Source organism: Lontra canadensis, unplaced genomic scaffold (genome assembly GCF_010015895.1).
Source record: "Lontra canadensis isolate GAN:19392208 unplaced genomic scaffold, GSC_riverotter_1.0 scaffold25, whole genome shotgun sequence".
NCBI lineage: Eukaryota > Metazoa > Chordata > Mammalia > Carnivora > Mustelidae > Lontra > Lontra canadensis.
Window position 1 is genome coordinate 196451 of NW_022631019.1, and position 14771 is coordinate 211221.

Here is a 14771-nt window from a genome sequence, read left to right on the forward strand (position 1 = left end):
GCTCCTTGGTGGACAAGTCAGCACCCAGAGGCAAAGGGAAGACCTGAGGAATGTGCCATCTGGGGCGGCGGCCAGGCCTCCCCGCTCGGGAGCAGAACCCAGCCCTGGGCACTGGGGTCTTGGCAGCTCAGGACCTGGTGACCCATCTGGTCCCCACACACCTGCTCATCCCCCATCCCGGCGGGTGGGCAGCTGTGCCGTGTGGGTGCAAGTGCTGCACATGTCCTCCGTGTTAGTGGACCCCCAGGCTAACCTGGCTAATCTCGAGTGTGTCCACTCGGATGCCGGTGCAGACACACCTGTGAGGGGAGCGTAGCTTCCAATGTGTGTGTGGCCCCACCGCCCTGGGACTCGGCTGGGGAGAACACAAGGTTCCCAGTGAGCCACCCACCCCTGTCCTGTGGCTCTGAGATGTGGGGCCCTGAGTCCCCAAGGGCTGGACGCAGAGCTTGTGCTTGGCCAGGTGAGAGGACTGTAGCCCCAGGGCCCACTCTGGCTGTGGTCCCCCACCTCAGGACTGGGACAGAATGGGCTTCAACCCCCAAGTGCTGTCCAGGACACACAGAATGGCCACTGCACAAAGAAGCCCTTCCGGACTCATCTGGGACCCAGGTGGCCTGGGGGTGTGAGGGCTGATTCCCCCCACCGTGCTTGCCCAGTGCTGGGTAATGTCTGCTGCTCTGCTGCCCCACCCCCATCAGCTGGGGACTGTGATGCTGGAGAGACTGTGACACGTGCAGGCTGCGATTCCCACATGGGCAGAAACTGGGCCCCGGGCTCCGGACGGGCTCAGCATTGCCCTGGGGGGACATCAGTGGACTCAGCCAGTCCTGCCCCTGCCACGCCCAGGGCTGAAGGCCACGTCCCCTGAGGTCAACTCGGGGCCCCTCCCCATCTCTCTGCAGCCAGCACCTTCTGGGGTCTCGTGCCCAGGTTCCTGGCCAGGACCTCTGCCCTCACATCACCTCCCAGGCCCCACGCAGTCCTCCTCTGTGCACCCACCTCCTAAGGCAGCTCTAGGTCTTTCTCTTGCTAACGTCTGACCTCGCCACTTCTCGGGGCTTCTCCCAGCGCTGAGTGAATCAATGAACGGCCCGCAGGCCGTGAGCCCAGGACTGTGCCAACTGCCCATCCCCCATACATGCGCCTCTCCTCGGGTGTGGGGGAGCCCCACAGCAGTTGACCTGGTGGGGGCTCAGAAGGGGACAGATGCCCCACTGGCCTGTTTCAGCCAAAGCCAATGGCTCCTGAAATAGGCCTCACATTGGCCTCCTACGTGAACGCTGGAGTCCAGGTAAGGGCAGGAACCCTAGTGTAGGTGCCTGACCCTACCAGCTGCCCGCTCCCGGCTCAGGTGCCCTGCACCCCACTGCACCCGCTCACATGCTTTCTAGCCCATCTGTGCCCATCTGGGAGGCTGGGCTTGGGAGCCAGGGGAGAACGAGCAGGACCCATCAGGGTGATGGGGCTTGGAATCCCAGTGACTCTACTCCCCATTTGGGGGCCTAAAGGACAGTGACACCCAGGCCCAGGGGATGCCCAGTGGCAGGGGGGACGCTGGCAGACCAAGGGCCCCAAAGACCAGGCCCCCAGGCCTTGAAGGTCAGGGGAACACATCTTGAGTGTGAAGCTGAAGGGGGCTGTAGGGTCAAACTCAGAGTTGTCTTTGCTGCCAAAGGTGGGGCAAAGCTGAGGCTGGGGGCTGGGAGGGGGGTCCTCTGGGGAAGGGACAGGGAGATGTTGGGATATCCCCGGGTTTCTAGGCTGTACCTCAGGGTGGCAGGAGATGGAGAAGACCTGGGGTGGGAGACCCCCATCTGTGCCTGGCCTGGGCCTCCAGGGCCTGATGGGCTGGACCTGCTTTCCTGGTCCGACAAGGCTCTGCATTTCCTGTTTTGTCCCCCAGATTAGCAGCCATGCTTGGTGCAAAGGTGGGAACAGGGACAAGGGAATCTCTTCCCATGTCTGTTTCCCACCCCACAAGGATCCATAGCTTGGGACAGGCTAGCCTGACCTCAAGGGGCTACAGAACACGAGGGAATCTGAAGGGACCTGCCCATTCTCCCCTGGCTCCCAAGCCCAGCCTCCCAGATGGGCACAGATCGGCGGTGGAGTGTCCTCGCCCTTCCCCGTGGTCCCTGAAGCTGATGGGGACCATCAGCTGGCCTCCCCACCTCCTTCTGGGTCCCCTTCTCTTCAGACTGAGGGGACCGAGGAACGAGAGGTGGTCCCCAGGACAGCACGTCTCTGCTCCTGGGGAAGCGAAGTCCACGTCGGCCTGGCTGACGGTCCCCCCCCACGGTAGTGCAGGCGGGCTTCATGCTTGCTGAGGAGCAGACGAACTCGGGAGCCGGGAGAATGGGGGAAGAAAGCCCTGAATAGTTTATTGACACTGATTGGAAGCTGGTGCGCCCTCTCAGCCGCTGGACCAGTGATTCAAGTAAACGCTTAGGACAGGCGTCACGGTGCGGAAGGGACACAGGAGCCGAGCGCGCAGGCCCTGCCGTGGGCCCCTGGGACGCGGCCCAGGCGTCGAAGGACAGAGATCAGTCCCGAATGAGAATGTGGGAAGATCAGTGCCGAGCCCAGTGTGTGAGAGATGGCCACAAACGCTCCTTTCTCTTGGGGACCCCCGTCTGTGTGTAACCAGCCGGGGCCAGAAATGCGTCTCCAGGCCTGGGGCAATTGGGGCAGGACCACTGGCCAGCATGGCCCTCCACAGGTCCTTTGAGACCAGGCTACCCAGGCAGAAGTCACAGGTGAATGTCACCCTGGGTGGACATGGCCTTGATCTCCAGCAGTTCAGGCCAGAGCCCGTTCCTGGGCCCAGCATGGAGAGCGGATCATGGGCAGGAGACAGAGGAGGAAAGCAGTCTCTCCGCCTTTTCTGCTTAAAACTGACACAAGTCAATAAGAAACCAGGAACCTCGCCTCTGCAGCTCCCGGAAGTGTGTGGTGGTCTTGGGCTTGGGGGTCGGTGGGGTGGGGCCTTGGCTATAGGACATCCCGGTGGGTGCCTCAGCCTGGGAGGGGCCAGTGCTCAAATCACACCTCCCCATGCCTGGACACCATCCCAGAGGGGATGCCAGGAGGCCAACCGGCCTGGTGGTGTGGGGATGTCTGCCCATGGTGGGCTTGGAAAGGCTGAGGGGCCGAGCCCCCAGCTTTGCCCGGCATGGAGCAGCCCAGCAGGCCTCATAGGCTCTTGACCGCTGGGAGCGGTCTCTCCCAAGGGACCCAGACCCCCGACCCCCGCCGCAGTCTCCAGCCTGGCTCAAGGACGCGGCTCCCAGGCCATTACATTGAGCAGCCGTGGGGGGGGGTGGAAGCACTTGTGGCCACATCTACTGCCGGGAGGTGGCCACACTGAGTCAGGGGCTGTGTCCAGACCTGTCCCGACGCCTCGCCAGGCAGCACCTGCCCTTCGTGTGCTGGCTTCTCTCCAAGGCGGTGTGCGGAGCTGTGGGTGGGTCCCCGGGTCAGACATTGCTGACCCGGGCCTCCACCGAGGAGATGGCCGTGGAGCCTGTGTCCCCATCCAAGGGCCGCTCGCGCCTGACATAACGCGGCTTCCGCACTGAAACAGGGTCAGAGACAGGCAGGGTCAGAGTGGGGCCGGCACGGGAAGGATGGCCCTGGGTACTGGCCCTCCCTGGAGCTCCTAGGGGTGGGGTGCGGAGCAGTCGAGGGGAGGAGGTCCCACTGAGCCCCAGCCCGTGAGCAGAGTTGCTGCTGCTGCGGAGAGTGTCTGATGAAGGCCTCACTCATCGCAGACACCAGTGCCCCACGCCCCAAGCACCTCGGCCTGGGTGAGGGCCTTGCTCTCACAAGACACAGAGGCAACGGGTCCCGTGATGCACGCAGGGTGGCCCCCAAATGAACCCATGTCTGAAGCCCCAGAAGCTGCAGGTGCGACCTTACTTGGAAAAAGGGGATTTGCAGATGTGATTAAGGATCTTGAGATGAGATCCTCCCGGATTATCTGGGGGGGCCCTAAATCCAGCGACCAGCGTCCTCCCAAGAGGGAGCAGAGAGAGGAGACCCCGGAGAAGCCCCATGAAGACAGGGCCAAGTGGCGTGGTCACCAGCCCAGGGACGCCTAGAGCCACTGGGGGCGGGAAGTTCCCTCCCCTAGAGACTCGGGAGGGAGTGCCCCCCCAGCCCCCACCTTGACTTCTGCCTTCTGGCCTCCTGGACTGTGAGAGAGTACATTTCTGTCGTTTCAAGCCCCAGCCTGTGATCATCGTTACGGGGGCCCTGGGGGACTGACACAGGGAAGTTCGAGATGCTTCTAGATGGTACTGGGTTAGAGAAATCAGAAACAAGTGTTCTCTAGAACAGAGCAGATGTAGCCTTGTCCCCACAGAAGAGGGACATCCTCCCCTGTCCCCACTCCAGACTGTGCACAGCAGCAACAACACAGACTGTGGAGGCCAGGAGACTCCTGCTCCATGGCCTGTAGCTGGCGACCACGGGCCAGTCCCCTAACCTCTCTGTGCTCAACGGGGCCGTCTGGAACAGGGCTGACCAGTGCACCTACTCCTGGAATCATCTGAGGTGGGGCACGTCTGACCCAGTCATCTGAAGTACCAGCCGCTCTGGAGGGACCGCAGGAAGGCCCTACGCCCGGGCCAGCCTGCTCCCTACACCCGCCACCCAGGCAGAGCTGGGACTTGGTGAGGGCCACGCGCAGGCTGTGGGGTGGCCTCAGACTCTGTGCTGGGGGTTCTCCTTCCCTCCCAAGACTCAACATGTCAGGAACAAAATGTCAGGAATCAAAAGGAACAGAAGGGAAAGGTAGGACAGCTGTGGTTGGTTGGGGGGGACCTGGCCCGTGTCCTGAGAGCTGCAGGGCCAGGCGCCCGTGGAACCCAGCCCTGCAGCATCCCTGAAGAGTGGCCAACCCCAAGGACAGGAGAATTTTGAAATTTTCCCCTTGAGATGAGGGCTGACATACCTGAGGGGTGCGGCGGGGGGATCATGGCAGCCTTGAAAAGGAGAAAAGGCACAGTGAGAAGAGCGGGCGGCCCCCAGCCCAGGGGCCCACGACACGGGGCGCTCGGCCCATCCTTCCAGGTTACTTACAGCTTCGCCAGGCTGCAGGGCAGGGGCTGCGGGCAAACAGGGGGGTCACCTGAGGCAGGGGTCCCGTGCCTGGGGGGGCCCACAGGGCCTGCAGAGGCTCCTTCCCCCACTCCAGGCTCGGCCCAGTCCCTCCTCCACACGACCGCCCAGCAGGGCCCGGGACCTGGCTGTCTGTCCGGCCACACTGCCCACCTGCTCTGGGGGTGGGGGCCCCCAAGCACCCCAGGGAGAGCCGCCCTTCCGGGCCTCTTGGCAGAGCGACAAGCCAGCCCTCAGAAGGCACACTGCCACTGGTCTCCGGCACCACCAGAACACAGGCACGAGGACGCCTTCAGCCCCAGGGGAGGCCCAGGGCTGGGGCCATGCCTCAGAGAGACCCCCGCAGGCCCTCCTCTCACCTCCACTGGGGGGGTTGCTATGCGTCCCTGTGCTCTTGGTGGCCGCCTAGGCTGACCAAGCCCAGCTCTGGGGGTGTTCAGGAGCAGAGGCCCCAAGCGGGTCTACCGCAGCCACCACGCTGGCACACCAGGACCCCCATGGCCACTCCCGTGCAGCAGCCTCCCTGGGCTGACCCAGGAGGACCCGTCCTGACCGGCCTGGGGCAGGTCCTGGGCGCTCCAAGGCCCCAGGGGGCACCCAGCGCTGGCTCTGGGTGGGCGGACGGGGTCTCCCGGAGGCCAGACGAGGAGGCTCTGGCTTCTCACCCACTAGCGCTGTCTATGGAAGAGTCCATGCGGGTGGCCGGACCACCTGCCTGGCACCCCGAGGGCACAGCAGGAGTGACGCCCACCTCTTCCAGAGGGAGGCAGGTCCGGCATCCAGGCCCAGAGCCAGCTAGGGTGGCAGGGACCCCAGGGTCCCCCACTCCCCGTGGGGGGCAGGATGGGGGGGAGGACACAGCTGGCTGGGGACGCAGCAGGCAGGTGGCCCCAAGATGTCACCTCCCCTCACCCCCCACTCAGCAGCCCCGCCGTGACGGCCCCCAGTGGAGTCACACCGACACCTTCACCCTGAGAGCCCACGGGGTCCACACGGGAGCCTTCCTAAGCCAGGCCACCCCTCTTACTCAGACACAAGGACCACGGGACAAGCCGGTCCCCTTTCTGTTTTGTGAGGAGTCTCTCCGGCTGGACAGCGGCATCTGGAGCCCCAGCCCCCGCTTCTCTGTGCCCTTTAGGCAGGCCCCGGGGCCCCACAGGGGGTGTGTACTGCCCAGCACCCTTCCGGCACCCTCCCGCGTACCTTTGCCTCTTCCGTAGAACACTTTGGGGAGTGTACTGGTGCGCTTCAGGTAGAAGCAGCCGGCCACAGAGAGGATGAGGCCGGAGCTGACCAACAGTGTCCCCAGGAAGAGGGAGGCCGCCACCTGAGGGCTCCCTGCAAGCAAAGTGAGTGGCTGCCTGGGCAGGCCTGGGTGGGCCTCAGAGGGCCTCCCCAGACCCCCGTCCCCCGAACACGCCTGTGCCCTCACAGGTTCCGCACCCAGGGGCTCGGGTCCCTTGCAGGCCCAGACGCCTGGCTGTGGGGTCTGAGGGGCTCAGGCTCCCTAGGCCTCAGGCTTGTCACAGGGAGGTGGGGTGCTGAGGGGCTAGGGTGCCAGGCCCTGGGGTCCCCATCTCCCTCGGCACAGACTATGGGGCCCCACACCCCGGCCCGGTCAAAGCCTTTCACTCACAGGCAGGGGTTCCCACTACACTCTCGCCTCTTGGAGCTTGTTCCTTGTCCCTAGATGGCCTTCCTGGTGCCATGATGCCTGCCCTTCTCCACAACATGGAGTCAGGATGGGTGGGCGGGCCCACGGCTGGGGGCTCTGGATGGTAACTGCGGGGCAAGTGCTCTTAGATACCTGTGGAGAGGCAGCTTTCTGACCCTGAGACACAGGCATGAGGTGTGGCCACTGCTATGTTGAAATCTAGGGGGCATGAATCCTGGTAGATTTGGCGTGTCCTGCCCCGAATTTGCTGCACTGGAAAAGGGCTCTGGAACCAGACTTGCCAGCCTTCCTCCACTGATGCCCGCACTGCCAGACCCAGCACGGTGTTACAGGAGGTCGGGGCCATCTGCGCCGACCCCACCCTAAAACTTGGCTGTCCTGGAGGTGGCCTCGGTGGTTTAGGTCAGCGCAAGGCCACTTGCGTCTGGTCCTGAAACCTGTGCAGAAAGCCGGAGCCCTCAGGCCAGGTCCAACATGCATACCCTCTGTTGAAAGCACCGTGATTGGGGGACACACAGCCCCCATTACAACCTGGTCACCTGAGAAGAGGAGGTAACCACTCTTGGGGCAGGTCCTGCTCCCTGACTGCTGTGGCCCCTGCAGCATGGCAGAGCCTCCACGGCTGGTGGGCCACACATCAGATAGGATGGGATGCGAGCTGAGGACAGAGCAAGCAGGAGGTGGGCACTGTGTCTTCCCCATGAGGCCCAGGCTGTGGTGGGCGCTCTTGCCTGACATGCGGTGTTTGCAGTCTGAGCCCTATACCCTCAGGAGAGCCTCAGGGGATGGGGGTGAGGGGGCATCAGGGCGCCGTTCCATCGCCAGACAACTGAGCGTCCTAAGCTCCCATGGACTGGGGTGCTGGGTGGGCCAGGCCCGGGGCAAAGGGTGAGGTGTGCAGCTGTCAGGGTTTCCACTCACAAGACTTGCTCAGGGGCACGTGTGAGGGCCTCCTGCCTGTGCCCAGTGACCCAAGCCCCAGGGGCTGCTGACTCCACCAGCCCTGCTCTGTGGTCAGGCGGGTCCCTGACCACAGATCTCCTGCCTGGGCTGCAGCAGGACCTTGGCCATGGTGGTGGCCCTGCTGAGGCCAGTGTAAGTGGTCATGTGCACTGGGAATAGCAGACGGTGACCCCCTCCTCCACCAGGACCTGGGCAGAGGCCCTGGCCGTCACCTGGTGAGCCAGAGACTTACCAAGATTTGGCTGCCCGGGCATCCCTGTGCTCCGGTTCACCGGGAACTGGGCACCCCAGCCAGCGACTGTGGGGAAGCAGAGCCATCAGTGCAGCTGGCTCCCGGGGCAGGTCCAGGCCACGCACAGGGACGCTGTTGAAGATTCCCAGGGAGCCAGAGACACCGCGCGGTGGGGAATCACGGGCCGGAAACCAGAAAGGGAGGAGGCCGTGGGGACAGAGCAGCCCTCACCCCACGGCTGTCCTGCATGGACAAGAGGACTTGGGGAGAGAGGGGACCAGGTGTGGGGGGGGTCCCCTCAATGGACGGTGGTCCAGGGAAAGTGGGCCACCTGTGGCTGTGGGGACAAGAAGGGCAAGTCCCACCTGTTCCTCCAGAACTTGGAGACGCAGCCCCTCGGTGGGAAGTAGGCCAGGTGGGCCCGGCGGGGGGAGCCACGGGGCGGCCACTGCACTCAGAGCTGTAGGTACCATTCCTGCAGCGGACGCAGTGGACACTGCCATCCTCGCTCCGGTGCCTGTAGCAGCCTGTGCAGGAGACAGTGCGTCAGTCCCTGCCTTTGGGGATTTGTCCGTATCCTGAGATTGTGAAACTCAGAATTCATTCAAGAATGCTCACTAGCTCGTCTGGAAGGCTGGGTGGAATGGCGCGTTCAATTTCAGAAAAAGACACACTTGACAGGAGCCGTACAGAGCTCTCACCCCCGGGGCTCCTGTGGGCTCCTTTCCTGCACATCTTGTAAAATACCCTCGACAGCCCGGGAACCCAAGACAGGCAAGTGCCGTGTGCGGCCTTGTGCTCTGGAGAGGACTGCGGCAGCCCGGCCACTGGGCCCTCCGCCTGCCTCCACAGGAGCCGTAGGGGACCAGGCCCACGCCCCTCGGTGGCACTGTCTCCAGTCCAGGTGTGACCCTTGCCCCTCTGTTGCCCCCATCCCTGGGGAGGTCCCAGAGAGATGCCACTACAAGGAGCTCAGCCTTGCCTGGCACTGGGAGCAGCCCGGCTCCCACTGGCCAGCGGTTTACAGACCATCCGTTTTGCTGACCAGTCAAGGCACCCCTTAAGGGCAGGAATTGTGTCTTATGCCTTGATTTTTCCTTCATATCTCCCACGTTGAGCCCAGCGGCTGGGCAGACACATGCTCGATCAACGCTGAGTGTGGGCACTGAGCTGGACCTGATCCTAGAGCTGTGCCTGGGGCAGCGTCCGGAGGCAACCCACAGGCCGCACGTCCTTCATGGTGAATTTTACTGATGTTTAATCCACACACAGTGTGTCACTGTGAGATGAAGGCCTTTCTGCAGGGACACCAAGTGGATGGCAGGGCTGAAGCCTGACCACAGCAGGGCCTGTGGTGCTGTGGGCCCAGAGACCTGGGAACAGCGGGGTGTGGGGTTGGTAACTGGGCAAAAGCTGCCCAGGGCTGCCGACTTCCTGGAGGCCCCAGGCTGGGCTGTTGTGTGCAGGGACAAGGGACAGCTAGAGAGCCAGCACCGGTGACCAGAAAGACTAAGGAGCTTGTTATGAAGCCAAGAAGCCCCTTTGAAAAACTACTGATTCCGGGCTTACTGGCTTTTCAGCCTCGCAGGTGAACCAGGTCACTTCCAGGCAAGTCCAGGAAACTGAGGATATCGGGACCTTGAGAAGAGAGGAATTCACCAGAATCTAGAGGTATTGCAGGTGAGGTCTGATGGCCAGTCCTTGGCTTGGCTTCCCAGCTTCAGGAGTCCAATCTAGGGTCCCTTGTGGAAAGGTCCAGCAAGGCGGACTCAGAGAGCCTAAGTGGTCAGTCACTGTCCTCGCTGCACGTACGTGGCTGCGTGTGTGAGGCCAGACTTATTCTAAGAGCAAACCCATGTCTTGCTGTGACTGTCTTTGGTAGGAGTGGGGGTGACGTGTCTGCGAGGCACCTGTGTGGGCGTCAGACCCCGCTGCTGTTCATCGTGTCTGAGGATCTGTTCTCCACCCGTGCGCTGCGGGGGCTCCTGAAACCTCCCAGTCTCTTCCAACACTTGGCTACGACTCTCCAAACGAACATTTCCGCTTTCCTCCTGCCCTCCTGACTTGGAATCAGTAAGAACTGAAAGCGCCCTTTTCCCAGCGCCTGCAGGCTGCGGCCGGATGTGAGGACGCACACTCCAGAGAAACCCCTCGCCGCCTCCCGTGCGGGCCCCCGAGAAAGTCCGCGAGCAGCCCCACGGCCTCTGCGGCGACACTCACGGTGCGAGCCCGAACTCGTCAGACCCTGCCTCTGTGTCCTCACTCCCCGACTCGGCCTCGACTCCAACGTCTAGCGCGCACTTAGCCGACTGCCCTGCAGGAAAACTAGACTTCAAGTTGGCTCCAACCATCAACATTTTTCTTTTGTTTCCCTAGAAATGCCCCTTACTCAACCCCCGACTGCTCGCACCACACGGCGGCCTCACTCGGGAAGGCCCGCCTGCCCGCGGGCTCTGGACACTGGCGCGCCCGCCGCGGGGGACTGACCGCCGCCTGGACGAGAGGCCCCTCTGGCGAGGCGCGGGACGGTGAGCTCACACCCGTGCTTTTCTTCCGGTTCCATCGACACCTTTTCTCCCCCTTTGCCAGTCTCTTATCTCACAACTTCCAAACTTCCAATCCAACTCTCTCTGCAGTTTGGCTTGTTTTTTTTTTTAAAGATTTTATTTGACAGAGACACAGCGAGAGAAGGAACACAAGCAGGGGGAGTGGGAGAGGGAAAAGCAGGTTTCCCGCCGAGCAGGGAGCCCAATGCGGGGCTCCATCCAAGGACCCAGGGATCGTGACCTGAGCCGAAAGCAGACGCTTAACAACTGAGCCACCCAGGCGCCCCAGCTTGGCTTTTAATATGTGAAACATTCTGGGAATAAAGTTCCCAACGGGGGACTGAGGGAAACCACAATATGCCTCTTGCACACAAGAAATATTTCCAGCCGAAGACCCTTAAAAGAAGCAGGAGCAAGAGGGGCCCTGGCCTCCCTTCCTGTCCCCGAGAAGCAGGAGACAGAGGCCCCACGTGGAGGTCGCCCATGCCATAGGAGGAAACACACTCCCCACCAGAGACCAAGAGCCAGCCGGGAAGGAGGCTCGGCTGGGGTCCTGTCACTTCCCCGCTGCTTCTGCCCATGCTCCTGGCCCCTTGCCTACATCCCGGGCACCCCCAGTGTCCTTCCTGAGGGGACTGTGTGCCCGCCTGCTCCCACCAGCCAAGGGGACCTCCACAGCATTTGCGCGAGCACTGGCCTCGTCACCAAGGCTGGTCAAGGTCGGCTGGTGCAAAGCAGCTTACCTGGACCACACAGGTTTGTGCCCCCGCAGGTGGTGTTGACGTCCAGCACGTCCACACAACACTCAGGCTGCTGGCCCTAGAGGGGAGAGAGCAGTGAGTTCCCAGACCCCATGGCTGGGGGCTCAGGAGAGACAAGTAGGCCAGGCTGAAAACGGCACCCGCAGAGGTTACCGCATGAGCCAAGTCCAGTGCCCACAGCTCTGGCCTCTTCTAAATTCTGAATCGGGTGACCATCCTTTGTTAGCCAGAGCGAGGGGAGCACACAGAGCCACCCCACATGGACACTTCCTGGGACAGAACTTCAGGTCCCCAGTGAGTGTCTGACAACGGAATAAACAAGCACGTTCCTAAGCATCAGATTCCCAGAAGCCAGGAAGGGGGTCCCTTGGGGGCCCACTCAGAGAGGCCGACCAGAGGCCCGGGCTGGGGCAGCCTGGTGGGGCAGGGAGTGGTCCTAAGGGTACTGCTTGGGCTGTGGGTGCGCTCTGGTCTATGCAGTCACTGTCCTCCACTGCCCGCCTGGCTGACCACTCAGGCCTTGCCTAGGACGTGCTGGGGGCTGTGGCCCTTTCTGCAGGCGGGTCTCTGGGGTCTGGAGCACAGCTACCGCCGCTCAGCCCCATGGACCACAAGTGGGTAGAGGATGGGGCACTTCAACCCAAAACATTATTTATAGGCAAACCTCTGTGATACCGTGGATTCCGTTCCAGAACACAATAAAGTGAATCAAGTGAATTTTTTGTTTTCTAGTGTATGTAAGTTACATTTATACTATACCGTAGTCTCTGAAGTACGCGACTGCATTGTGTCTAGAACACAAGGTACACGGCTTAACTTAAAATACTTTACTGATACAAAATGCTGACCATCACCGAGATTTTAGCAGGTCATAATCACTGATCACAGGTCACCGTAACAAACAGGACAGTCTTGAAGAAGCCTGAACCGCTGCAAGGATTCCCCACACATGGCACAGAGGCATGCTGTGAGTACCTGCTGTGACACCTGCTGTGACACCTGCTCTCAGCACCTGCTGTGAGCCCTGCCGTGAGCACCTGCTCTGAGCCGTGCTCTGAGCACCTTGCTCTGAACACCTGCTGTGACACCTGCTGTGAGCCCTGCCGTGAGCACATGCAGCAGAAACAGGGCACCCACAGGGTACGCAACAGCAGACGGCCCCAGACCCTCCATCTGTAAAAAGCGTACTGTCTGCAAAGTGCGACAGAACAAGGTGTGCCTGCATGTTACCCACCACTTGCCAAATGGCGGCTTTGAAAATTAAACAATTAGAGGTGCTAAACCCCACACTCCAGCTCCACATGTGGGCTCCTTCCCAGGAAAAAGAAACATATGTTTTTCTAGACTGTAATAAAATAAGAAGATAAACCCATGCACCCATAGCCTCCCTGGTAAGGCAAGTCTGCCCTTTGCTGCCCAGAAAGGAGTCACCCCACAGGTCCTGGCTGTGCTATTCTCAGCCCCCTGTAGCTGCCCTCCAGCAGGGGTTCCCGGGGGGTCCCCAAAGAGGAAGTGCTCAGACCAGGGCAGCCTGTGGGTCAGGAACTCATGCCTGCTGTGTGTACCAAGGAGGCTCCAAGTGGGGAACAGACGTGCTGAGCTCTGGCATTTACAGGACCAGACTTGAGGGGTTCCCAGCGGAAGCTTGGCTCAGTGTGTATCTATCACAGCTGAACTTTTGTTTCTTATGACGAACACAGGGAGCAGTGAGGGGTGTCTAAGGAATGGTGTGGAGTACCCACACCACCACAGGAGGGGTCCAAGGCCAGTTCATGGCTGAGGTCAAGCCCACGAGGGACACTCCAGCCATCCCATTGCCCCATCCCTGGCAGAGGCAGAGTGGCTGGAAATCCCCATCCTCTGGAAGGCCTGGATGATGTGTGGCTGGGTGGACGCGGACACGGCCGGGCGCAGCATACCTGTGTCACCGGCCCGGGAGAGCAAGGACACCTGGCCGCAAGAGGCCTGGGGCAGACCTTGCCTGATGCCACCGCCGCTTGCCCAGAGCACACAGCCCCTGCCACCCCGAGCTGGGCAGGCAGCCTGCAGGCTGCATTCAGTGCCAGAGGCCCTTTTCCAGCTCCAGCAACAAGATCCATTTGGCAAAGAGAACAAGAAGGTTCTGGGGGCAGAACAGAGTGGGTGGCAGGTGGGGAACATGTGTTTGCTGCTCTCCAGGAGGCACGGGCTTCTCTGACCCCGAGAGTGGCCACACTCAGTTGTCCCCAGGGCCAGGGCAACGGTGACCCCCAAAGGTTGAAGGGTGAGGCCCCTCTGGGTGCAGGGCGCACTGCCTCCAGAAAGGACTCCGACGTCACTTCCCGGCACTCACGCCCCTGGGTGATGGGACACCTACCGCACTTTCCGAGGATTTGCCGGCAACTTCCACCAGGAGGCCTGCCAGGAGAACGGCACGCTGGAGTGCCATGTTCCAGAACACTGGGTCTGCAACAGATGGGGGCACCGTGCGGACAGGGGCACCATGCAGATGCGGCTGCCTCCTCCCAGGGCACCAGGCGGGGACCGAGGTGCAGGACCCTTACCTGGCCCTCCGAGATGGGAGCTGCAGACATCCAGAGGCAGGGCGGGATCGCTAAGAAGCCGCAGACCCCTGGTCCCAGGCCTGCGAATCAAGGTAGACGGTGAGGCCCGTTGTTGGTAGGCTCGCCCGACTTACTGAAAGGAGGCCCCGGAGCTGAGGACTGCAGGGGCTGTCCTCAACCCCTCTGGATCTGGACGGACTCACTCCTTGCTCCAAAGCTCTCAGCCATTCATGGCCTCCTGAAAGGACGAAGCAGAAGGGCGTTGTACTCATGAGCTCGGGGACGACGTGTCCACCTGCCATCTCGCTCTGTCCTAGGGAAACGCCCGTTCAAGCATCTCACCAAGAGGCAGAGTGCCTCACCAATGAGACAACCCCGGGGCCAACACAGGCCCATCGGTGGGAACTGCAGGCGCGATGTCATCTTGGGTGATGGAAGCGCCATCTAGAGCCGCGACCGAGGACAGCTCCGGAGTGAGGGCAGCAGGAGCCGCAGAACAGCCCACGGCGTCTCGCGACACCAGCAAACTCCAGCCCCGCAACCCGTGTGGTCTGGGACTGAAGCTGTCACATTCCCAATGCGGCCAGAGAAAACTAATCCGCACAGACCCTGCAGTAAATGAAGTTTTTGACAAATCCCTGTTGGCCCGCAACACAGCAACTGTGATCCTAATCCCTCGGCGACACAGCTGGCTAAATACTTGGGACATATAAAAGCCACCTCTAAAAAGACTTCTCACTCGACAAAAAGAGCTTTTACTCAGGGCACCTGTTCAGGTTCCTGGAGACGAAGCTTCCACGGCGGCAACTGGGTCAGCAAGGAACACACGGTGGGCCAGGGAACGAGAAGCCCCTCCCTCATCGGCCTCAGGGCCAGCAGGACCAGGCGGCAGGTGAGTTCCAGCCTGGGGGGCCCTGGGCAAGAGCC

General features: G+C 61.7%; 1 protein-coding gene across 2 annotated transcripts; it reads right to left on the reverse strand.

The window, feature by feature from the left end:
• Positions 1-2362: 2362 nt before the first annotated feature.
• Positions 2363-14087, reverse strand: CUNH1orf159 (chromosome unknown C1orf159 homolog). 2 transcript variants are annotated; one of them, XM_032863109.1, is made up of 9 exons: positions 13845-14087; positions 13658-13746; positions 11284-11359; positions 8360-8521; positions 7995-8060; positions 6328-6462; positions 5086-5111; positions 4958-4988; positions 3359-3577 (listed from the first exon to the last, which is right to left on the reverse strand). In XM_032863109.1, the coding sequence occupies exons 2-9, from the start codon at positions 13727-13729 to the stop codon at positions 3480-3482; spliced, it is 666 nt and encodes a 221-aa protein (XP_032719000.1). In that variant the 5' UTR covers positions 13730-13746; positions 13845-14087; the 3' UTR covers positions 3359-3479. The 2 variants fall into 2 exon arrangements, with proteins under 2 accessions (XP_032718999.1, XP_032719000.1); XM_032863108.1 differs by lacking the exon at positions 5086-5111 and having other exon boundaries at positions 2363-3577.
• Between the last annotated feature and the right edge of the window lie 684 nt (positions 14088-14771).

Excerpts from the sequence above, each read along its gene's own strand:
- CUNH1orf159 (XM_032863108.1), bottom strand. The coding sequence starts at position 13,729 with ATGGCACTCCAGCGTGCCGTTCTCCTGGCAGGCCTCCTGGTGGAAGTT. Across the intron at positions 4,989-6,327 it reads GTTCTACGGAAGAGGCAAAG|GCTGCCATGATCCCCCCGCC; the intron begins GTACGCGGGAGG and ends CTCCTTTTCAAG. Across the intron at positions 3,578-4,957 it reads CCCCCCGCCGCACCCCTCAG|TGCGGAAGCCGCGTTATGTC; the intron begins GTATGTCAGCCC and ends ACCCTGTTTCAG.